Here is a 26,514-nt window from a genome sequence, read left to right on the forward strand (position 1 = left end):
ACATGATTTATTGGAGAAATAAGCGAGAAAGCAAAGGGAGTTTGTGGGATTAAACTATTTTGAACACTAGGCTGTGTTGCCTGCATGATCGGTATGACGCCTGGTACCAGTGAAGCAATAACTCCTACAGTGCTTTGAGATTTTGGGTCATCTCATTCATGGTTGCAATAGCTGGTGAGTCTGTTGGAGTTGCCAAAGGTGTCGGCGCCAGTGCCAGTGCCGGTACTGGTGTTGATGCTGATGCTTTAGGAGTTGACAGAGATGCCTGCTCTTCTTCATGGGTAGCCATAACTGCTTAGGATCGAGTAGTCATAGGTTGGATTGATGCCCAAACAAGTGTAAGCTAAAGATTGATATTTTTCGGTTTATTTGTTTGTTTTATGACTATTATGTATTTTTTTTAATGAATACATTGATGAATGTCCCTTGAGATTGGAATACTACACACTTTCGAGTCGGGTCTCAGCTAATACACTCTAGCAATTCCCAATGGAGTTGTCATTTTGTGAACATTAGGAGATCGATGCCCACGCTCTTTGGCAATCTTGCTTTTATTTTTTTCATGCGTGTTGTATGTTGTGGGGCATGTAACCTTGATTGTCGGTTTGCAGTTGCCACTAGCCACTTAATCTCAAAATCCTGTAGTCGGCTAGAACTCGCGAAATATGTAAGGTCAGAGAAATTCGAAGATTCTTCTACCTTAGATTGACTCCTGGTCTGCGATCCAGGATTCTAAGTAAGGGACCTCGGTAAAAAGAGGGAAGGTGTTAAGTACCCTCTCTACCCGTACGAATGTACGGTCTCTACTTGGTGTGGTAAGGAAATCTCAAGGGATGAATGATGTGGTCAAAGTAGGACTAGGCAAACACGGATTTCTGATGTGGCAAGAATCGAGATTTCGGTAAACCATAGAGCATACGTTCGGGAATATATCTAGAAGGTGGATATGATGATGCTTATACAAAAGTAAAGAAAAGTGGAATAGATCGCTAGGAATTTTTACTATGACAGAATTCGATATACGGCAAGTCACTAAGCATACGTTCACAAGCGATTTAGAGAAGCAAGGGGGTTAAGAAGGGAAGATATGTTATGATGAATGCTTGTATGTAAACAAAATGAAAAGATCTTTGGCTTGATCTTGAGTTAGCTAGGACATGTACTACACTATGATCAATCTGGGCTAGAGTTGTGAGGTTGAGATGGTTGGGAAGAGGTTAAGGGGTAGCTGAAAAATCGGATCTTGAAGGCTTAGGAGCTCCTTCTCACTCTCACTCTCTTCCTCTCTCTCCCTCTTTCTCACTTGATTTTAGAAATGAGATGTTGTTCTCCTTCTTAGTGTTGTTTGAAATGTGAAAAGGAGAGGGCCATTTATACCCTTTTCTGGTGGCATTGTGGTAATTGTTGAGTTTGAGAAGAGTAAAAGCTGACATGACAGCTTGGGATTAGTTGATGAGAGAGGAATGCCATGTGGCATGCTCTCATTGGCTCTTGGATGTTAGTAAAATGGTAAATAAGGTAGGCTGGGAGGGTAAATCCATATAAAGTTGACTTAGGGACGAGAGATAGCTATTGCTCGAAGGAGACACATGTCCGTTTCTAGTGCGGCAGTCGGGTTATCGCCCGCAGTAGTTCGACTACTACACGGGCTTTGGTCAATGGGCTTTGTTTGGTGCTTTGGCTCGTCTGAAAGTCTTCTTTCGGGCTTTTGGGCTTGAATGAGTGTATTTTTGTACTGATTTATATGTACGCTTCGGCTTTGACGATGCTTTGGGGTTCGGATTAGAGTTTAGGCTAGGGTTAGGTGGTTTAGGCTGAGGTTTGGGTTATAGTTAGGCTGGGTCCTAGATTTAGGCTGAGGTTTGGGCTAGGGTTAGGCTGGGATTAGGGTTTGGTTCGGATTAAGATATGAGCTGGGATTAGGATATGATCATGGTTCCCGAATTGTCTTAGCTTTCTCAATATACTAGCCTGAATGAGGTGTCTACAGGTTCAATATGAACCTTAGCCAATAAGTCCTCAAAAAATAGACTAGAGCAGTGATTTAAACCTATTACATTTTTTCTAATATTCTCTATGATATGGAATTTTCTTTTACTTTTATTTGCCAGTAAATTATGTACAGAGAGTTTTATTAGCGGTTCTTTATGCTTGCTGAATGCGAAACCACATATAGGCTCGTCGTATCCTACAAGCTATTTGCATGCAACCTATTAGCAATCTCAATCACTTTAAAAAGGGGCAAGTAATGCTTTAAGGACAGCGTGATCACATGTGTTCCAAACTGTCCTTAACATTTCAGTTTCTCTTATTATTTTACAAAAATTATAAACATGTAATTTGCATTAACATTCAAGACTCAGGTGGGTCACGCCACACGACACAGTGGGGATTGAATGTTTACCATTGGAAATTTAGTGGGGACCACAGAAGCTTTGGATCAGGATAATTTTTTATTTTCAGTTCGTCCCAGTGTGAATAATCTTATTAACAATTTGGATGTCATAGCCCAATGCTCAGCTGCTTGCACACCAGTTCTCATGAGTTCTTGTGAGAACCTTTTGAGAACTCGTCAGACGTGATGTGAGCCCAAAATCTAAACGGTCCACCTGATGCAGCATCCCATGAAACTCTCACAGCCTAACTTTTATCCTGATCCAAAACTTTAGGGTTATAAAAAGAGAAAACAGTTTCCTCCATTGATTTGGGTCTTTCTTTGCTATGGCCCATCAAAGTTTTGGATCAAGATAAAAATTGGTCAATGCGGGTTTCATAGGTGCCATGTCAGATGAACAGTTCGGATTTTGGTCGCATGACATGTGTGCAAAACTGCACACGTGCGCAAGTGAACATGCTTCGGATTTCATGTTAAATCCCCAAAGATTTCAACAGTGGGTGTCTCCATTTTCGCCTGTCGTATGGCCCACCTAAGTTTTAGATATGTCTAATTTTTCGAATCCTATTATATTATGAGCTTGTGAAATTGATGGACGAAGTGGATTCCCAAGGACATATTGGTGGGCCCACATGGCTTCCACCTACAGGAAATTCCAGTATGGGGTCACGAGAGCTTCTCCTTGTTGGACACGGATTGCGTATAACCCCCGCCTGTAGCCACGGATAGGCAGTTTTGTGGTTGGGCCCACCGTGATGTAGCTGTTTATCCACGCCATCCATCTCTTCTCTCATATCATTTTAATGTATGTGCACAAAAATGAAGTAAATCCAATGCTCAAGTGTACCACGCTAAATAACAAAGATGTATGCGAACTGCGTTAGCTCGGTCAACTTGCTTTAATTGACTTGAAAAAGCTTGATTCAACTCCGTTTGAAACTGAGTTCGAGCTGACTCAAACCGAGTTTTTGAGTTTGAAAAAAAAATTGAGCCGAGTTCAAGCTTGCCAAAGCTCGACTCACTCGGATCGAACCTCAACTCAAACCAAATCGAATCGAATTGGCTTGGTGACTCGATTATTTTGATGTTGATGTTGCTTGCCAAGTGTTTGATGAAATGACTCAATGAAGTGCAGTTTTGGGTACATACATTGTTAGCGAGAACAGCTGATGGCAACGAATGAATGGATATAAAACAAATCACTATAAAAAAAACTTTATATTATTAAATCGCCCTTAAATCATGATTTCGATGTTGCCCACCCCATGTTTGATAAAATTCTTGTATATTGTTGTTACTGTTTTGCATTTTACAAAAAATTAAAGATGCCCTTCTTATGCTTAAGAAAATGTTGCATAAGCTCAAATTCGGTTTGAACTTGGCGAGCTGTTAATCGATCCGAGCTGAGTTTGCCAATCAGGCCAAACCGAGCCAAGTTTGAGCTAGGGTTATCTACCCTCCGAGCCGAGCGGAGCTGTGCCAAGCTAAATTCGGTGGACACGGATGGCGTCCTGCCCCGGCAAGTCTCTAGCCCCGAAGTGGCAGTTTTGTGGGTGGGCCCACCATAATGTGTCTGTGCATCCAAGCCGTCCATTCCTTTTCTAAGATCATTTTAATGTATGGGCACAAAAATGAAGCAGATCCAACCCTCAAATGGACCGCACCACATATATTATTGCATTTAATGCTTTGTGTATTTAATGCAACCAAGCTTATTATTTTGTGTAGTCCACTTGAGCGTTGGATCTGCCTCATTTTTGTGCTCATGCATTACAATGATCTTAGAAAAGGAATGGACGGCTTGGATGTACAGATACATCGCGGGCGGGGGTAGGACGCAATCCGCGTCCCAACTCGATTCGATTCGTGTAAACCTCTGTCACTAAATATCTACTTAAGATGATACGAGAAAATGGATCTGACTCATTTTAGGTGCTTATAGCTTAAGATAATACGATAAAATGGATGGACGGCATAGATAAACAGATACATCACGGTGGGCTCGCCGACAGTACCGCCTGTTCGTTGCTAGAAACGGGCGATTGTCCGCGTCCCTCTCTGTTGCGGCGGATTCCAGTTTGCTCTAGGAAGTTCCTGTAAAAATCCTCTACTGTCGTCGATTTTCTGTCATAGAGAGAGAGAGAGATGGTAACAAGATCGGCAGTGTTCTATCACTATCCATGTCCGGACGGAGCATTCGCAGCACTGGCAGCTCACCTTTATTTCAAGGCCGTTTCTCGTCCCGTCGTCTTCTTCCCCAACCCCGTCTTCGATCCCATCAGGTTCTCCTCCCCTTCTCTTCATACCTCTACCACTTCTCAATCATCTGGTGATCCGAGCCGTATTTCTTATGGCCTATCACGTCCCAAACAATCTGTTGCTGTGGATTGCCATCATTGACCTGCAAATGCAACGCTTATAGCAACAAATGGATGGCCAGCGCTCTCCAATCGCTGCGATCCTCACTGTAGCTCACCAGATCAACGGTCCTGATCATCACATGTTTGTCATGTGCACCTCGAGGAGGGAACCGTATGGAACTTCTATTGAGCTTTTTGCGTGCTAGAATTCCACTTCTGTATATTCATAGATCATTGGTGTTGTTACTGCATTGTATGTGGTCCTCTTGCATAGAGTCCTGCACTGTTATTGATAGCTAATAAGCATTTGGTCATGACAAAAAGAGTCCTGCTATGGGTATTCTCCCCATACGTGTTTTCGAGATCCAAGCTGCTCAGCAGCTGGGCCTGCTGTATAGGTGCCGTGGCCAAAAAAAGAAAAAAAGAAGGCTCATCTGGTGATGTAGTGGTCCATGCATGTGCACTGGATTAATCCTCTTCAACCATTCTACGTGGTCCACTGAATTATTGGTCTGGCCTGATTTTTGAGCTATGCAACATGCACAGTTGGTCTCACCTGATGATTGGACTGGATGCTTCGCATGTGCTGCGCTGGCGCGTGCTTGCGAGGAACATTCATATTTTATGGCAAAAATATTGAGTGGTTCAGATTCAATTGGGATAAGTCTTTCAATGGACAGGATTCATTTAGTCTTTGGTATGTGACCCATCTGTGGCAGCTACCTGTTCAATGTGTCAACCACACACACAACCATGTGCATTTTGAAGATTGGAGTGAATTAACCATTTTAGGAGTCGGTTGGTTGTCAATTGTGTTTACACCCATTTTTGGTACACCCATGTGGACCAATAAGAGGCCGCCATGTGTCGGCACTATGCGCCTAATAATGACAAAATCCTACTCGCACTTGGGGATATCTTTTATCCCCACCTCGTTTGGAGACACGTCACCTGCCAAAAGTAAAGTCGCGTAGAGCCGTATGCATGTTTGCAGAAAGATGAAGCGACGAATGACACGTGTGACTGAGGCAGAGTGTTCGGTAAGTCTATAAAAGACCCACCGAGACAAGGCTGTTATCACAAATCCGGATATGCTCAATAAGGCTGTCTTACACAATCCTTCCAAAATGGGAGATCTTTCTAGAGACGATCGGAGCTTTCGCGACGATTAAGAAGATTCGAGAATTGGATCAATATCAGAGCGGATGGGAAGCAATGTATTGGGATTCGATCTGGATCCAGCGAGATTGATCTTGTAAGATTGACGGATCTCCACGGTCGCGCTGGCTAGAGATATGAAAACGGTTTATGATCTTCGAAGATCTCTTTGGCTAGGTTGGGATGATCAGAGAACAACTAAGCGCCGTGATTGTTAAGAATCCTGGATCAACAAGGGTTTTGCCGCCTCCCAAACTTATAAAAGGAGAACGAGATGGAGAGCTCCATGCCCATGCCAAACACAATCAATCTACACAACGCATATTCTAGTTCCTCTACTTTTGTCCAGCCACGCCACAGAACGTTTGAGGTTTAGTTAACTTAGATCACTATTATTCAGAACCATCGCTGCAGTACACTTAGGAGTTGTGTAAATATCTACGACTTTCTGTCGTTGGATCTTGATCAACCGAGTCCTTGGAAGATCAAACCTTGGTCACATCCTGCCGACCATTCACTTCGATCGTCTGTCCATATGGGCAATTCAGGTGTTTATCTTTTGTTTGTTTTTTTTTTAAAAAAAAATCTACTTTAGTTTATTTCTTTGTCGATTATACTGAGCAACAATTACACATCAATAAAATCAACATTATTTTTAGCTTTTTTAAGTTTTGAATCTGTTCATCTTCATTCCCTTGAGAAAATAAAGGCTGCAATTATTGGTAAAAGAAGGACAGTCCTGAACGCAAGGCAAAAAGAATCCATTTGGAAGGACCAACCCCTACCCTTCTACAAATCGCCCGATCGCTTTGTAACCATTGGTGGTTGAGAGGGCGGCCGAGTCCTTGAGTTCGGTCTTAATTGGTCCATCTCAGCGCAGGGGGCACCAACATTCAATCAAACATGAGTTGAGTATGACTTTGGCACGCCCACATTATCCTAATCGTACACATTAACCAAATATAGGCCATCACTAATACGTGTGGCCTTGTGTTTGATTGAATTGCGTAAACAAATTGTTTGTATGATTGAAGACACCCCATCTAATTCTAGAAGTGTAAAACCATTCTATCTGATCGGATCAGGAAGGCTTACTCCCTAACTCTTATTTCAGAAGGAACTATAATCATTAGATTACGCTAGACATGTCCCCAACCCAATTTGAACAAAAAACCCTACACTTTTACTTTTTCCTATGTGACTTCCTTTGACTTTTTGTTCCCTTTAACTTTTGAACTTTTATATAGATATGGGCAAGTGGAACCCTGGAGAGCAAGAGACAAAGTGGCATCCTTATATTCACACCATATTGTATTTGTTAGTGTAGGCACATTCGTGTACACTTGTAGTGTACACAACATATGCGGGTGTACATAGATCCTCATGCACCTCTGGTGTACCATATAAAAGATTAGGCTTAGGTTTCCTACTTGTTCTTATTTGCTTATCTCTTGGATTCCTATTGTAATTAGACCTCTCTCTTGTTAATCTTTATAAATAAAGGATTAAAGAAGAGAAAGGGGGATGCAAAATATCAACCACTTCATTTGGGTAAAATTAGCCTCCAAGCTTTTACATATATCTTTTGTTTGTTTAGAAGATCAATTTGCAGATGTCTTCACTAAAGCCGCATCAATAGTGTGCCTCAAGACCATTAGTATCAAGCTCGGTATGAATGATATACATGTGCCATGCTTGAGGGGGAGTGTTAGCATACACAAATTTGTGTACGTCTGTAGTGTACACAATACCTGTGGGTGTACACAAATTCTTGTGCACTTGTGGTGTACCATATAAAGGATTAAGCTTAGGTTTCCTAAATGTTCTCGTCTAATTTTCTCTTAGTTTCCTATTGTAGTTAGTTCTTCGGGTCAAGATTGGCCCTGACCCAATTGTAGAGCCCTAAGCTCTAGCCCTAGCTTGACCCAAGCCCTAATGGGCTAAAGAAGTCATGGCTGGCCCTATAAGTTAGAGCATAAGTTATATGTACAATTGGTGAGTGCTTGTTTATGAACCATCATGCTCTTTCAAAGAATAAATTTTTTCTGTGGTTTGCCTCTGTCAAATAAGATCATTCATCAACCAAGCATATGCCCCACCCGAGTGCCCACCACATGGATGGACTTAAGTAAGTGCATCAATATATTGTTCATCATCTAAAGTGGGGTACACAATTTGGACAATTTATAAGTGCGCGTGTATCATCCATCATACTTTGCTGGAGTATCAAAGTTCTTCAAATTATTACATATACTAGTATACAAACCATATAGCCTATGTTGCTAATACCCATATACTCTGTACTATGTACTTGGGAAATTGGCTGGGCAGGTCAGGCTATTCATCATTAGCCTTGGCCCAACCTGGCCTGAACAATGGGCTTAGATTTCAAGCCTTAGTCCAGCCTCAGACCAAGTTTAGTGGCTAGCTCACCTGAGTTGGGCCGGGCAACCTGGACCATTGCCACCCCTAGTCAAGTGAACAGCCGCTCCAGAGTTGATCTCCTTCTCCGCATCTTCTCCATCTGTGCCTACTTCTCCACATCTAATGGCATTCTTCCCATTGAAGCATATATGTCATCCTTGGCTTTGAAATTCTTATCCCAAGGGATCAATTTGATAGGGGTCATTTTGGCTGTCAACAAGGAGTTTGTATGAATTTCAGATGAAGTATTTTCTGCAAATCTAGGCATACCTTTAGAGTCTTCATAAATCTTCCCTGTCTTCTGTTGAAGTTCCCATGTTGTTGTAGCAGAAGGATTTATGTTCATCAAGGTTGGCGGAATTATAGCTGCTACTGGAACATCTGCTATATTACTCTTGATTGCTGCAATGGTTCTCTTCCTTCTCTTCCTCTTGTTGCACCAAAGCTGGGATTCTGACTGTAAATGCGTGGTAGTGTGGTATTACTCAATCATTGAGTGGATTAATTCTATCTCGCTATTGTGATGATTTGTGTTCACCCAGATGTGATATCCACCATTCAATTGTCTTTGCAACAGCTATGGAGATGGGGTAAGGCTGATTGGCAAGCCTAACATTGACGAGTTGAAATCACTTTCAGACGAGAAACCCTCTGCACAGGACGAGAGTTAAGATGATATCTTCCTGAAGCCTTGGTTTCAAAGGCTTGTTCTTCACATATTTCGCCTCATTGCGTGGGAAGATACCTTTATCTTCTCGCGATAAATTGTGTATCACTGCCAAATCTCCTGCTACATGCTACACTCCCATGTTATGCTGACACATGGTTGGTTTGGTAGGGGGTTAGATGTAGGACCACCCCTACTTTTTAGATTTTGAAAATGGAAGTTCAGCAGGTGCGATTGTGTGGTTTACATTTGTTATCACATGAAAGGGGCTTATATGGCTGAGAGATCTACAGTTCATTCGCTGGAGACCACTACCACATGGATTGAGCATCTCCATGTCGGATGAGACCACCTTCTTCATCCCTCAATCTTCATCGCAGGCCTCTTCTTGTTTGCCGACTTTCGGTATATGCTGGTTGGAGAGTGCCACTTTGCCACCACCAAAATCTCAAACGATTTATCTAAGATGATGAGGGCTTTGGGCTCCTTAGCCTCTCAACATTGGAAACATATATTTTGATTCTTGGCATTCCACCTTACTTTCCATGATCAACAGAGGGTCTATTTCCAACGCTTTACAGTAGCAGTTGCTGATCTCCAAGAAGTTTTCAGGAACCAAGCATTGAGCAGTATCCCCAACACTCGGATTCAATGCACCCTCCCCTCTTTAGAGATCCATTTTGACCACAGAAGAATGGCTGCAAGGCTGATGTACAAGGGTTGTTTGTTTCTCCACAATGATGCTCTTCTTGTTTCTAATGAAAGTTGAATGGCACATGCATCTCTTGGAGTTTCAGAACTTGAATGAACTTTTGCGAGTGCTTAGATACTGATGCAGGACATGGAAAATTAAATATGATATGCAAGATTGCAGGCTTAGATCACACCAATTCAGAAACAATCACACAAATTCCACATCCCACATGAAAATCCAAACATTCAATTAAAGGGGAATCTATGCGGGTCTAAGCCGACACAGGCTAGGACTGGACCAATAAAATTATAAGCCAAACAATGTCAAAGGGAAATAAAATCAACTACTCATGCATAAAAATCAGCCCCTAATCCAAGGGATTCTCTAATTTCAATTCAAGGAATCCTAAGGTGATAAAAATGGGCAAATCAATTAGGGATCATGTAATATAGGGTTAGGATTCATGAAAAAAACGGCTATGAGAGGATAAAAGAGGATAAAAACCTGAGCCAAAAGATGATCCCGCGTGTGGACAGCAATAATGGCCCAGACGGACGTGCGTGTGATCCCGGCCGCACGTGTGTGGGGCCCACTATTCAGAAAAAGGCCACCTTGGCCCTGGTCGGCCAGTGATGGACTCAAATTTCAGCTCGATCCGATGTACGGTTTGTGCGTGGTGCTCCACCGAAGTTTCAGCTCTCCCGCAAGTGGAAACCTGCTTCAATGAAGAAATCTGATGCAACAAAAGGACAAATTCGAAGTATGGATGGTGGGGGAAGATGGAAAAAAAAGATGATGGAAGATGGGGGTGAATTGGGATCGATGTGGCTTCGCACCACGGTAGTTAGCCCTTCGAAAAGGGAGGGCTTCGCACCCACTTTTGAATTCTTCCACAACTCACGAAGAGAGCAGAAAAATAAAGCAGGAATTTTTTATTAACTTCAATTGAATGAAAAGAACTACAAGGGGTGCCTATTTATAGGGAGAACCCTATACCCAAAAACTCGCACCATGTGCGACACCTATTACTTGGCGATGAAGTAAACTAAAATAAAAACCAAACGAGGAAATCTAAAGCGTTCACGATGTTCTAAATAATAACAATAAGCAAAACCTAAAATATAAAACCAATCTGACGAGTGGGCCACGATCATGAGATCCCATGGTGGGCTTTTCTTGACAATCGGGCCACTTTTCTGAACCAAAACTTGACTTCTAGCTAGGAGGCCCTCCCTGGACGTCGTCATCGAGACAGATCGATGGTGGGGTCCTCCATCTACGTACGTACGTGCGTAGGGGTGGCGGCGTGAGTGCGCGTGTGCGCGTGATGTCCCCATCAGATACCATTTCTCCTACTCTACGATAATGATGTTGTCGACCTCTTTGTAGGAGACCCCCACCAAAGTGGTTTTGAGGAGTCCTATTTTTTCTTCTGTTGCTTCCTTCATTGGTGGAACCAATGTTTTAAATATTGTTATCGCATAATGTATCACACCTTTGGGATACAGATACATATCGGTTATCGCATGTGATATATCGGTTGTATCACATAATTTATCATTGTTGTTGGGAAACATGGGAACATTGAGAAATTGGTTGAATTTTTCATTGAAACTTCAAAGATTGTTGAAAAAGACATTAATACACACTTAGAAATCAAAACATTAGAAAAAAAAATGCATATAATAGGAGTTTCCTTTGTATGGGGTCCTAATACATGCACTGTCCAGCTGAACTGATGCAAGTATATTTAAAGTCTATTCATATAATTTATTAACGTAAGAAGACATGTATAGAAACACAAACAATACATTCAAAAGCAAAAGAAGAATCACTAGATCAGGTTATATACATGTTTGATTTTGTGTTTGGATACAAAGATTGCAACTGATTTGCGAAAATTGAGAAATTTCAATTTTTCTCAGTTTTCTGCAACTTTCCCCATCTCCCCAAATCTAAAAATCGGAGCCCCAAATCCATGATTTTTCATGGAAAACATGAAGAGTCGTAGATTTGTAGCCATTTGACACCGATTTAACGTGACTTATAGCAAAAAAAAAAGGATTGAAAATCGAAAATGCTCATTGGATCGAATAGGTGGGATATATCGGCACTACTTGTGCATTTCGTATTGCACAGGTAGGATACAAGATATATCGTGGGATATATCGGCCAATATCGTTGATATTTAAAACACTGCAGAACCTGGTTATTGAGTTAATGGGACATCCGAATCGCAAAGAATGGACAAGAGTACCCTCACAAGAAATAGTTGAGTAGAGAGGGGGAAATAACTTTATTGATATTCAAACTTCTTCTCTTACAATACCTGAGAAAACTCATAATTCAGAAAATGAGGAATTCCTACCTCCTACATCTGCCCCCATTTATAGATCTTAAAGACAATTCCTATGTATCTTTAATGAAAATCCCCCAATGATTAGATTGATTTCAAATAAATTATAGATTTATTTAAGATAATAAAAATCCAACCAACAAAGATTTAGCCTAAAATAACAAAAACAAACATACTAAATACCCCCAAAATATCAATCATATCTTCCGCATCAGCTCTTCTATCTTCCACAAATGGCAAATGTGGTCTTTGGCATTTAGGCCCCAAATTTTGCTACAAACAACCCAAGATCAGCACGTGCTGGGCCCTATGGTGGGCCATGGGCTGACATCACTTATCCATAAATATGCTATTGCCTTGAATATTTTGTCTAGCTCTACCCATCTTCTTCAGTTGAGAACTCACGAGAGTTTTTTTGAAGCCTCCTACTAGAAACAGGTGAGACTTGGTGGTCCATATCGGATTGATTTTTAAAGCTACTTCCCCATCTAGGAGTCCTCTTGCGGCTTCTCTCCCTACCTTAGCTAGAATTGTGGGACGAATCTTCGGGTGTGTATTCGAACTCTAATAATCTCTACATAACTCTTCCGACAAAGCTCTCTTGCGTATTGCAACCTCATTGAGGAAACCAATGGCATGTTTTGCTTCATCTTTGGATTTGAAGCAAAGCCCCTGATTCCTGTTCTAGATTTGTGTTTGGAGAGGAAGGCGTCCCTAACCTTCCCACATTGTTCAAAGACAGACTTGATTTCCCTTGGGCTTGAAGAGAATGAAATGTCAGAGATGAAAAGTGTTGTTTCTTTTGCCTGAGTTTTTTTTTTTCTCACCTCTTCCATCTCTCTTCCATCTTGAGCGTTCTTCCTTGCTTCTTGGTTCTCTATAACCAAGGCCTTTTGGGTTTTCTCCTTCTCCCCAATATTTTCTCTACACCCTATTCTCTCTCTTCCTCTCTTTCCTTAGGAAAAGCTTAGGAACCCATCTACCTCGAGGCAACCTTGTGAAGGAGAACAGTGACTACATATAAAGGAAGAGAGAGTTAGGGTTTTAATTTTCCTTTTGCAATTGGTAGAGGATTAGAGAGTGGCCCCCAATCTATTGCTAGGAGGAGGATTAGAGAGTTCTTCTTTCTCTCTAGGTTCTCTACGACCCAGGCGTTCCATTAAACCTATGGAATACTTTTAGATGGAGTTTCTACACTTTGCAGCTGTTTACATTTTCTCTCTCTTACACCTCATGCCTGCTCATATTTACTTTCTTGTTTTTATTATTCAAGCAGAGGATTTTTGCCAAAAGCTCTAATCCTAAAAATTGTGAATCCTGTTTAGTAGAGACTGTACATACATACAGGTAGAGAAGGTGCCTAACACATTTCTCCATAACCAAGGCCTTTCTTAGAATCTTTTGGAAATCTAGGCAATTGGATTTATTGAATCAAAATTTCTTAGTTTAATCATTGGGTTATGGGTCCTACGGATCCCAACCTTTTGCAGACTCTGAGATTCATGGCTAGTGTGGTGACTCCTTTATTCTTGACGAATTTTGCCGGCGATTTTGCCAGTTTGTTCCACAACGATTGATGTAGAAAATTGAATTTTCTCTAAAAGCCACATCATGGAAATGATTGTAAGCTGCAATATATTCAAATATTTTTAGCTTTTTTTACCTCTTTTAATGAAAAATGCTAATACAAAGAAATGATTGCTAGTTTGCTACATTTTGACTATACACATGGTATGTGTAAGGTGATTAGGATTGTTGATTTGGTGAGTCATAACAAAATCAAGGTGATTAGGCTATGTAAGTCGTTCGACTGGTAGCCTGCAAATCGACACTTCACAAAAGAGGACAGTGGTCAATGGGTAAAACTCACAAATCAGACGATAGAATCGCCAAATTGCTTCAAAAGTTTATCTGCATCCACTTGATAGACCACCACATCAACAATCTCTACCACTATACATTTTTGCCACATGCATGTTGGGACAACATTTGAGGGAGCTTCCATGATTCCTGCATCATATTATCTCTATGTGCGTGTGTGTGCACGTGCGTGTGCGTGTGATTCTGATTCCTGCATCATATTATCATTTCTCTCTCTCTATCTCTGAGTGTGTGTGTGTGTTTACTTTTCTTTCAGTTAGAAAAGAAGAAGAGATAATTGCTTTGATCAGATAAAAACAAACATAAAATTTGACTTTTCTTTCAGTTAGAAAAGAAGAAGAGATAATTGCTTTGATCAGCTAAAAACAAACATAAAATTTGAAGTTTGGAAAATATATGTTTATATAGTTGTGTAATATTCTAAAAGCTGCTTTAATTTGTTTCCCAGGACAGAAAATCTCCCATTGGACGAATTCGATGATGTTTACATGTTGGATTTTGTGGGACCTCCTTGTTTTGTCAGAGAAATCTCTTCTAAAGTTAGAAGGTATTTACAGCTCTAAGCTCCTCCCTTTTGAATGATTTTGGCAGTTTAAACACAATAGTTCATTCAAATTCAAGTGATGTGAAAGATAAATTCAGTTAGGCAATTTTAGTAATTAAATTGTTCTTTTCATCATGATAAGAATTTGTGTTAATTTATGTTTTCCTTTTTCTCCCCTTTTACTAGTGTCATCATATTAGACCATCACAAGACTGCACTTGAGACATTGCGTGAAACTACTTCAATTGGCAAGAATGTGACCAAAATCATTGATATGGAGAGAAGTGGGGCTACAATTGCTTATGATTTTTTTAAGGAGAAGCTTTTAGGAAGAACAATTGGTGCGGATAATCATATAGGGGGAGATGTTGTTAGTGCTAGCTGTGGTCAATTGGTGCCTGAAAGTGAACTTGAAAGGGTTAATCGACTTTTCAAGTACATTGAAGATGGAGATCTATGGAGGTGGGCTCTTCCAGATAGCAAAGCTTTCAGTAGTGGGATGAAAGATTTGAATGTTGATTTCAATGCCAGATTAAACGTGACTTTATTTGATCAGGTAAAGACTGGTTTCAAAGCTATTACTAAGTTCCATGAATGCATTGTAATGTTGGATGGAAATGTCTTTCCTATATCTTGATTTGCAATGTCTGTCCAAAACACCAATTTCAAACCTTATATGAGTTTCATCTTGGCATTCTTCCAGTGGATGAATGTATCTATTTCTGCTATATCCTGATTACATGCTTCCTGTCAATTGGACAATGAGAGTTGCTTCTTGCCTCAATACTAAATAAATTACCCATTCCCTTTTGAAAAAGTCAAGAAAAAAGAAACTAGGATTTTTTTTTTTTTTTTGAAGATTGAAAATTTTCAAAATTTTATTTTCCTGTCAATTGGTCTTTTGTAAGTTTTAGTCATTGAGGAATATTATTCCTCCTATCATTAGTAGAACAAGGAAAGAGATAATTGGTTCGTATTTGAGATTCCCTTGGTGAGATTAATTTTTGGTATCGGCTTTTTCTTCCAAGACCTCAGGGCCCTTGTGGAGAGTGTCGCGAGTGACCAGGTTCTGTGGGCATGCCTTTTCATGTGCCATCTTGGGAATATTTTGGAAGGGGAATGAGTCATCTGCTACTTCAGTTGTAGGTCATTTTTAGAAATCTCCGTGTCATTGATAGAATTTGTTTAAGAGGCCTTCTGTCAAAGCATGTTGTCTTCTTGTAATGGTCTTGATTTTAATTTATGGTTTTACTTTGCCCCAAGCTAGACTTCCACAAAATATAAAAGGTAATCATAAAAGATTCACTTGGTAGTTTTTGGCCAGGAGAGTCAGTAGCAGCTGCACTCGAGGATGCTTGCACTGAAAGGAGCTGTTGTTGGTGCTCTGCCTGCTAGAAGCTCTAGCCATGGAAGATCTATTGGATAGAACATTGGAGTTTCAGGATGATTTAGGTGGACTTGGAACCCCTCTGTTATCATTCATTTATTTGCCAATATATGGCTTGAATCCACCATGGTTGGTGGATGAACCACTGAAAGTATGCTACCAGAATCTTTTCACAATGTATTTGAGAATCGTTTCAGACCAGAAACCATGAATAGGCAGGTAGCAATGTGCGGATGTGCCAGCTGGTCCTACTTTTCACCCCAATGCATATTTGCCACTACCCAAATCTATGACTAGCAATGACAAAGATTAAGTGATGTAAGACCAATGCATGAACTCAAATAATGTGAGAGATCAATCATCAAATTTAAATTAATTAATGAAAACTATAAATCTTGCTACCATCATCACAAATATCAAGATTCTAAAAGGAAATCATGCATAGTTTAAGCCTAGGTTGTCAAGCATCATCCTACAAGACCATTAAACATGAGAAACTAGGATCTAATAGATGTAGAAACATCCAAATATCATGTGGTTAGACCTATTTTAAAGGGGAAGGTCTAATATTACATAGGGTTTACTAGATTTGGGTGTGGGTGAAGCTCAAGTTAGGAAAGTTTGAGGAAAAAGGATGAAATTAAGGTTAAAGTGGGGAATTGAATAAAGGGGTTAAAGGATTTAGGTATTAGGAGATAGGAATTAGGGTTTTGGATGTAGGGAATTTAGGGATTCAGGCTTAATTGATGTATTTGAAGATCTAGGGTTTGAGAATTTGGGAAAATTGGGAGATTTAGGATTTTTAGGCTTAGGGTTAGGGTTTATAGGTAGGAAGGAATAGGTTTTGTTGTGAAGGTAGTGGAAGGCCAGGAGGACAAAGGATGGGACTGTATGGCCATCCCTATGGGTTCACATGTGTGGCCGTACGGTCACACGTGTGGGCTAGGTAGGGTTGGGTTTTGGTTTTTATTTATTTATTTATTATTATAATGGTTCGGCTTGTCGAGAAAGGTGTAAAGGGGGAGAATCAAAAGGTTGTTGATGGATTTGGAAAAATGGGGAAGAAGAAAATACGAAACTTGAAGAAATACCGTAATTGTTGAAAAGATATGAGTGTGGGGATAGAAGGAAGCCTCACACTTCCTTTGATGAAGTTAGGCCTTGCACCGATCTTCCTTCCAAGTCACATGGAAGATATCCTCATATCACATGAAGATTAGAGAGAAAACAAGACAGTTCTCTCTCTCTCTCTCTCTCTCTCATAAACAAAAACCAATATTAAGGAGGTCACAAACCCCCTCCCCCTTTTTATATAAAGTCGAGACTTTTCAAAATTACAAATTAGACCTTATTTAATGACTTTTGACCAAAATAATCCTAGTCTAATGAAAAATCAAATAAAACCACCCATAAGGTGTCCAAAGCATAAATCAACCATAAACTAAATCCTAAAACATAAATATGTCCTATGATGTCGAGAATGGTCCATGATCAACGGCTCGTTCATGTAATCCATGCGATCCAATGGCCCGATCGTCACGTCCCTCAAATCCAACGGTCCGAGTCACTCTCTAAAGCAACCCATGTGCATCTTCCTAGTGCGGGGTCTTTTAGATGCTCGTACATGCACATGGGGTCTACAACATGGATACTCGCCTAGTCACAGAGAAATTGGTGCGGCGCACCTCCTCATCTGATATGTACGCAAAAGTGTACGTGATGTGATGTCCTCATCATTAAGATAGAGGGAAGAAAATGTATTTAGCTCGGGTAAAGGTGTGTTGATGCCAGGTGGTCAACCATTCATCAAACCTTTGCTAAACAAATCATGGGTATGCATTTTTTGAATCCACTAGTGAAATAGGGTCAATTTTTTAAATATCGATGATATCGGCCAATATATCCCACAATATATCTTGTATCCTACCTATGCAATACGAAACACATAGGTAGTATCGACAAATCCCACATGTTCGATCCGGTGAGCATTTTCAATTTTTGATCCCTTTTTTATTTTGAAATTATGTTAAATCAGTGTCAAATGGTTTAGTTCTTCGTGTTTTGCATAAAAAATCGTGGAGTTGGAGCTTTGATTTCGATATCCATTGGTTTTTCATATTCTCTATCTTTTTTTAAAAAAAATTAATTTTTTTAAAATTTTCCTTTAACTAGTTGTCAATTGAGACTAATTTCGAAGTATTTTGGAGTATTTGATGAAATGATCACCAAATATACTTAATTTCAAAATTTGAGTGTTAGTGGTATGATTTGGGGAAAAATTCAAAATTTCCCCAATTTCTTCCAAATTGCTTGGAATGTTGCACTCCAAACATGAAATCAAGCATGTATGAGAACTGATCTATTGATTTGTTAAGTCCTTGTCAAATTTTGAAAATAAAAATCAATTTTTAATTAAAAATTAATAAAAAATACTAAAATATTAAATTTTTTTCTTCAAAATTTCCCTTCAACCAGCTATTAATTGAGACTAATTTCGAAGTATTTAGGAGTGTTTGATGAAATGATCATCACATACACTGAATGTTACGCATTCAATTTGAATATAGTTGCAGTAGTTCAATCAGACAACGCATAGCTTAGGAACCTATGCAAAGAAAGCCTACTATGTGCATTTCTTTTTTGAGATGTTATGATTTAAAAGTGTGTATTAAGGTCTTTTTTAACAAACCTTAAGGTTCTATTGAAAAATTCAACCATTTTCTAATTTCTCCCCATGTTTCCCAAAAAGTACGATAAATTACCTGATTCAAACAATATATACCGTGCAATAGCCCATACGTATCTATATCCCAAGGGTGTGATACGTAACGTGATTCCGATATTTTGAACACTGAACAAGTTTTGTAAAGCTGACCCTAAATTGCTAGGACAAGGATATGATGATGATGATCCCAATTTGGTAAGGTCCAAACTGACAAACCTGAACTTGCATTTAACTAGAAACAGTCAAATCATGTTCTCCATGAGTAATGTTAAAGATGAAAGATGAGGATGGCTTGAACTAGTGTACACACCTCTCATCATCATGCTAGTTGTCAAAATATGGCATTCATTACACATGTAATTCACGCATTTTGTTGCATCAATATTCAGATGTGTCCCACCGAGCAGTGGCTTTTTGGCCATGATTTTGATATTAAAGTAAGTAAGCACGATTTCCAATATTAAAGTAACTAAGTGTGATTTCCAAGGTGGACCATCAAATATCCATGAATGAATTAAAAGGCATCTGGTGGATGGGGCAAGTTGTTGGTATTTTGCCATTCTTCAATTGTATCAACCTTGATCTCTTGATTTTGTTCTGGCCACAGCTATGCCTTGGATACCAGTCCTTGAGTTGTCCATGTGTTGCTTCAAAGCCAATGTTTTTTTAAAGGAGCAGATCTGTGTTGGGTTCGATTTGGTGGTCTGGTAGGTATTCAACATGCAGAGGGCTGGAGGTAAATGGTCTTGAACCTCTGTCACTACCTAAGGTTATAGGAGGGTGTCGCCACTTTTTATGAGGTTCCAGTGTCCTCCTTCCACATGATGACAATCTAGTCTTCTCAATTTCAGCGAGCAACTTATGGTGCATAAGTACGTCGTTACCACTTTTTGACAGTGTTTGGACTGTTATACCCAGTATGTAGGTGTTGTTTTACATTTTTGAGGAAGTCTTTCTCTCCTGGGAAGCTGTTGTAATCACTTAATTTTCAGCTTCTTGCGATATTTTATTTCCAATCTGTATATTCGGCAGATTCCGCGTTCTTTTTCTAAAAGAAATTGGATTTTTTTGGTTGATTTTGATCCTTATAGGTCCAGTGGCATCACAGAAATACGTGATCATCACCTGGGTGGTGTTTAAACCAACGCTTTAAAACTGGGACTGGACACTGACATGTTTTTCCGGGCACTTTTTCCCTATGCTATTGCTTCATTAAAAAAAAAACTTCAAAGTTTTTCTCTCTTCATTTGATTTGAAGATTTCTCCCATGTGATTTGGATCTTAGATTTGGTGTGAGGTCATTCCTTTTTAATGGAGGTGTGAGACTTCCACTTATCTTCCATCTTCTTTATTCTCTTTATCAAAAGAGGTATTTTTTTTTTTCGAACTTTCATCTTTTCTTCTTCCCTTTTGATCAAAATCCACCCAAATCCCTTCCTTCTTTACATCATCCCACATTAACTGCAACCAAAACCAAGCCCTTTGAAATCCTCAAACCCTAGCCAAACAGCCAACACGTGTGAACCGCCATAGCTGGCCATACGGTCAGCCCTACATCCCCTTGATTCCACTTTGTTTCCCCATCAAAACCCCCCTTGAATCCCATACCCTAACCCTAACCTAAACCCTAGATCCCCAAATTCCAAAATTTCCAAATCATCTAAACCCTAGATTTCTAATTACCCTAATTGGCCTAAAATTCCAAACACCCAACCCTTCAACTCTCTAATTCCCATCAATTAAGACCTGAAAACCCCAAATCCTTTAACAAATCAAGCAACCTAAGCCTTAATTTCAGTTTTTCCCTAAATCCCATGAACCCTAAGTTAACCTAAACCCTAATTGAACAAACCCTAGTTAGTATTAGCTTTCCTTTTGAAATTAAATTAGTTCCTATTCTAATTGGATGTCTCTACATCCATAAGATCCTATAATTTAGTGTTTTAATGGTCACGCAATGTGTAGTTATTACACATATGGTCAGAATTTCTCATAGTCAAATGCTTGATTCTTGATGTGTGATGATTTAATGTAGTTTGTAAATTTTAATTATTTAGATTAAGTGGCTGATTGATCTCACTTAATCATTTAGTCACATGCATCCTGCATCAAATAATTTTGATGACCATTCATTGGATGAATCATCTAATCTCATGTGATTGTAAAAGGCTTGAACCTCTCTCCTAAACTATAAATTTGATTATGCCAACGAAACAACAAATCTAGAAAAGTTTGAATATGGCTATCAAAACCGCAAACAATAAATTTTCTAATTGATGGATTTTCTGTTTAATGAAGATACCAATTGATGAATTTCTAAATTCATGAAGTGCCCAACTTCATGCATCCAAACAGGCCCTTAGCAGTTTATATGGCTGTACAGTTGTATGTGGCTGTGAATACAACTCCATAGTCCACAGAATGGCATATGTTGGAGTCTATTAATAGTTGTTCCTTACTTTTAGTAGTTTTGTATTGGTAGGAATGACCCTTGCTTTTAGTAGTGTAGTCCACAGATTATAAATTTTGGAATGACCCATAAGTTTGGACTAGGTTATCTCTATGAAATTTATAGTAAAGTTGCTGGCTTTTCCCCTTTGACTGTGTGTGCACGCACGTGTGCATGTGATTTGAAGTGAATAAGGTTGCTGTTTTTTTCCCTCTACTGATTGAAGGAAGATGCGTGAGGGTGTGGGTGGGTGACATTTGATGTGAATAAAGTTGCTGGTTTTTTCCCTCTTGCTGTAGCCTTTTGAAGGCAGGTGGGCAGGTGGGTGAAATTTGAAGTGAATAAAGTTGCTGGTTTTCCCCCTCTTACTGTAGCAGATTGAAGGGGTGTGTGTGCACGTGTGAGGCATGCATGCTCATGCATGTGAGCATATGTGCATGGGTGGGGGTGGGTGTTATGCAGCCGTGCAGTTGAGCGTGCATGCATCCTTGTGTGGGTGGGGTTGGGTGTGCATATGGCTGTGCAGTTGCGCGTGCATGTGCCCGTGTGTCTCATGCGAGGGTGGGTGGTGATTATCTGGCCTTCTGCTTGTTTCCGTGGACGAGTGCTCTGTTATCAAGGTAGCAGATTAAGGGGGTGATTATCTGTCCGTGTGCATGTTTCCCTGCGTGTTGGTGTTAATTGTCTAAGAAACTGTTTGTATAGGTTGACCTAGAAATATTTCTAACACAGTTTAGATGCATATTCTTGTTCTGATTACCAATTTATTCTTTCTTATCAATTATCATTCATAGTTTTTGTTATTTATTGTTCTTTTGAGTTGATTGTTAAGTTTCACTAGATCTGGCTTGTGTTGTGCATTTTTAGCTTACCAATGTCGCGCCTATCAGACAGTTTTATTTATGTTTGATCACCAACGGACATTTCTCATATCCTTTGGAATAAGACCATTGCTTTTTCTGAGAAGAATGTCATCCTTTCTGAACAGTTACTGGCATTGGATCCTCAGTTTCTGATAAATCAAGGGCAGATGACCATATCACGTAAGCAAAAATTAATAGATGATGTCCTCGAGCAGTCATATGAAATTGCACTTGGAGGTGGATTATTTGGATACTGCTTGGTAGGTCCCCTTTTCTTGTTCTACAATATTCTGGTAGCTATCATGCTCAATTTTTTTTTCTTTCACCATTCTTCCATGGAGCACATATTGTCATGAATAAGAGAAAATCTAGCCTTGGGCTAAAAAAAGGCTTGGTGATGACTAATAGCTTCATTTTCTTCAATATGGATTCACTTATGCAGCTTTTTTCTTGTATTAGAACTAATATGAGTGTGTTGATGGTTCTTACAAAGAATGTCTACAGTGTTTACTGTTGAAACTTTTAATCAAAATGTGGATATCCGCCAGATCAGGGTATGGGCTTTGATAACCTGAATCCGTTCTATGGTTGCATGAAGTGTAAAATGAAGTGGTAACAAATTCATGTTTGGGAGTGGGATGCGTTTGTTTCCAGATGTTTCCAAGTACAAATACGTAGGAAGTGGGAGCGGGAGCTTGAGAGTTGAGTCTATAGCGTGATTTGAAGCGGGAGTGGCACCTGGTTAGAAGGATTATGCAACTAAGATTCATTCTATAATAATAGATCCCCATGTTATGGCTAGGGTTGTACAGCTCGACTCGGCTCAAGTCAGCTCGGATTGACTCGGCTTGAAAGGCCAACTCGGGGGGAGTCAAGCTTATTTCCTAAATCTCGAGTCGAGTTCGAGCATGGTGCATTTCAACTCGACTCGACTCGAACTCGAAGCTCGAGTAATATATTTTAAAATTTAATATTATATATTATATATTATATTAATATTAAATATAATACACACACACATATAACTTAAAAAAAAAAAGAGTTAAAACTTAAAAGTTAAAACAAAAAACCCTACTCATCCGTCCCATTCCCTCTCTTTCTTTCCCTTACCCTATGGCCCTACCCAGCACGCCGCACCGCAGCCCGCACGGCCGCACCTAGCAGCCCGCCGATCGCCATCTCTGCCTGCCCCCCCTCTCATTCTCCTGATCTCTCCGAGCAACCCACTCGACGACTTCGAGCAACCCGCGCCCAATCCTGACTTGGCGACTTGTCTCAGGCCCGCTCAGCCCATTCGACCACCACGAAAGGTAGGTGATTACAGTTTATTTATTTATTTATATATACATAGATTTTTTGAATATGATTGGGTCGGGTTGGGCGTTGGGTTGGGTTGGGGTTTGGGTCAAGTTGGGCGCTGGGTTGAGTCGGGTTGGGGTTTGGGTTGGGTTGGGTTGGGGTTTGGGTCGGGTTGGGCGATGGGTTGGGTCGGGTTGGGCGTTGGGTTGAGTCGGGTTAGGGTTTGGGTCGGGATGAACGGTCGAGATCTCAAACATAAGTGGCTCACTATGCTGTTAGAGATGGAACTGACCTCTTGTAAGGTAGTTTAGCCCGTGCGTATTATCCTCGTCTCTGACAACATATAGCCCACCAATCAAATTTCACCTAGTGATTTCACCATCATTTTAAGGATTGGAAGTATATGATAACTTATATCATGTAGTTGGATTAGATGGTGTTAACTGTTAAGATGTGGCGGAATTTAATTGGGCCACGTGCTAGTGTTATAGACAGTGCCAAGTATCTAATAAATTTCAAAAATGCTATGTGTGATTCTATCTTTGACAGCAACACATGACCCAATCAAATACTACTACATTCTAATCTTACAGAGTCACTAATGACCCAGTCAATCCACATCGTCTCGCAACATCCTACCTTTCTATTTGTGAAAGAAAACTTTTTGAGCATGGCCCACCCATAAAAGACTCATCAGATAAGTGAACCAATATTTGTTTATAACAATATTCTAAATGTCTTCAGATGATCCATCCACCAATATTTGGGATTATGGATCCCAAGTCTACTCCCCAGACTCTGGAAGAATGAAAATTCAATGTAATTTGTGTGGGGCCAGATTTGTTAACAAAACAAATCGGCTTAGATTACACTTATCAGGTCTGGGGGGAGATGCAAAACCATGTCCCAAAGCATCAGAGGAGGTACGATTTTTATTCTAGGCTCTTGTAGACTCCAACAAGAAGCCTTCCACCTCCTCCCCCACACCGAATACAACTAGCCGCAAGATATACCATAACAGACACGTTCTAATCAATGAAGATTCTGAAATAGAGAGGGTGAAGAGAATTAGTAGGGAAGAGGAAGAGGAGAATGAAGCTAGATTAAGAAGACTGGAAGAAGAGCAATTACAAATAGCCTTGAAGTTAAGCAAAGAAGAGGCAGATGCATCAAGATATTAATGATCTGCTCCTCGACAACATAACACAAGCAGGACCGAGCTCGACAAGCAAGAAGCCATCAAACTTTATTTCCAAACTCGCCTCATTCCACAAGATCTTGGGTATTCCGTATAAATTAGCTCATAAAAATAGTTTGAAAAAATTAGCTGAATCTATATAAGAGCATGGTGAAATAGGCTCCCCACCTTCTGATTAAGAGGAGGTTAATGAGCATATTGGAGAGTATACCACTAGCTCGAGCTTGGACGACGAAAATTATGGATCTAATCTAGAGCAGGGTATCCCAAATCGGTTACGTATCGGCCGTAACGGCCGATACGTAACGGTAACGGTGGGACCCGTTAAGTAACGGCTGTGACGGGCCCTAAAAAAAAAAAAAAACAAAACAAAAAACAAAAAAAAAAACTCACCTTTTTTTCCTTTCTTTTCTTCTTCTTCTTCTCTTTCTTCTTCTTCTTCTTTTTCTTCTTCTTCTCAAGCAGCTGCAGCTGCTGCTGCGGCTGCGGATGCTTCCTCTTCTTCTTCTTCTTCTTCCTCTCTCTCTCTCACTCTCTCTCTCTCTCAATCTCTTCTCTTCCCCTTTCCCTCTTTTTTTCTTTTCTCTTCCTTCCCTCTTTTTTTCTTTTCGTTTCCCTCTCTGCCCTTTTTTTTTTTTTAATACTGATGTAGGAACGTGTCACGCAAAGACGAGCGCTGACACTCCTCGAGCTCCGAGTTGTACGAACGGTTAAAAGGAGATCAAAGTTATATGGGCTCCACAGTGATGTATTTATTACATCTACACCGCTCATCTATTTTCAGAGATCATTTTAGAGACCACCCAAAAAATGAATTATATCCAGAGATCATCTGGACCACACCAAAAATAGCAACAAAGATAATGATTTTCACGTTAAATAATTCGTACGCGCACGGTAACGTTTATTTTCCATCCAATGTGATCAGACCCGAGTGGGCCCACTATGATGTATATTTTCTATCCATATCGTCCATCCATTTTGCCACATCATTTTATGTTAGGATTCAAAAAATTAGTAATATTCAAATCTTAGGTGGACCACACCATAGGAAAAAATGGTTATAGAATGCTCACTATTAAAATTTTCTTAAAGTCCACTGTAACGTTTATTTTCAATCTAACTTATTAAGTGGGTCACATTGACGTGGATAAAGGGAAAACACACATGTCAGCTTGATCTAAAACTTTTCTAGCCCTCAATAAATTTTTAACGGTGAACATTTAATTATTGTTGTTTTTTATGGTGCAATCCACCTGAGCTTTGGATGTGCCTCATTTTTGGGCTCATGCCTTAAAATTATTTGGCAAAATGAATGGACGTTATGGATATAACACATTCATCACGGGTGGGGCCCAAAAAACTTTGACACGTGTTGCACTTTACATCTGAGTCCCTCCTAATTCAAGCCTTAAAAAATTGTACACGAGACATATATTAACTTAAAATTTGACAATTAAATTATGGACTGCAATTGCTAACTCACAATGCCAAAATCAAATTACTTAAATAATTTTAATTATTAATTTGTGAGTTTTTATTTTTTAAAATAGGGCCTTTTGATTTTATTTTATTTTTTTATGATTCACTATCCAATAAATGTCCACCAATTTATAAGTGGGATAATGACAATAAATGACATGAATTTGAGGCTGATTTGGAGAATAGATTGGTCCTCCAAGTCAGCCCCAAATTGGTAACGCCATCTACCTGAATTTAATTTCATTTTTTTTAAAAGAACTATAGGGAGAAATAATATCAAGTTGTTAAGTATATAAATTACATATTTTAAAAAAAATTAAATATATGAATTTTGTAGTCAAATTCAAGTTACCTGGTTAAAAAATTAATCAGACAGTCCGATACAACTTCTCACCAAATAGTGGACCGTTACACCACCATAAACATGTTCCAATTTATAAATGAATGCATATTTGGAATGCTTAGAATATTCCGGATTTAATCAATATTTTTTCATATTTTTTTGGCAAAAAAAAAAATTTGCGCCGTTACGGGCCGTTACGCCTCCGTATCGCCGTTACGCCCCCGTATCCGTATCGGTTTCGGAGGGTACCGTTACGCCAACCGATACCGATACGGGACACCTTGATCTA

General features: G+C 39.7%; 1 protein-coding gene across 8 annotated transcripts in view; it reads left to right on the forward strand.

Annotated features, from left to right (window-relative positions):
• Window positions 1–4,365: 4,365 nt before the first annotated feature.
• The window catches only part of LOC131236960 (uncharacterized), a 53,981-nt gene continuing 31,832 nt past the window's right edge, over window positions 4,366–26,514 (forward strand). For 3 of the 8 annotated variants that reach the window (XR_009166956.1, XR_009166955.1, XM_058234541.1), the window contains exons 1-4: window positions 4,372–4,677; window positions 14,384–14,482; window positions 14,666–15,035; window positions 22,029–22,163. Coding sequence is in view for 5 of the 8 variants with exons in the window: in XM_058234541.1 (XP_058090524.1) it covers window positions 4,541–4,677; window positions 14,384–14,482; window positions 14,666–15,035; window positions 22,029–22,163 (741 nt within the window). In the remaining 3 variants the exon portion in view is untranslated. The other 5 variants (XM_058234546.1, XR_009166957.1, XM_058234542.1 and 2 more) reach the window with 5 other exon arrangements.

Source organism: Magnolia sinica, chromosome 2, assembly GCF_029962835.1.
Source record: "Magnolia sinica isolate HGM2019 chromosome 2, MsV1, whole genome shotgun sequence".
NCBI classification, from domain to species: Eukaryota; Viridiplantae; Streptophyta; class Magnoliopsida; order Magnoliales; family Magnoliaceae; genus Magnolia; species Magnolia sinica.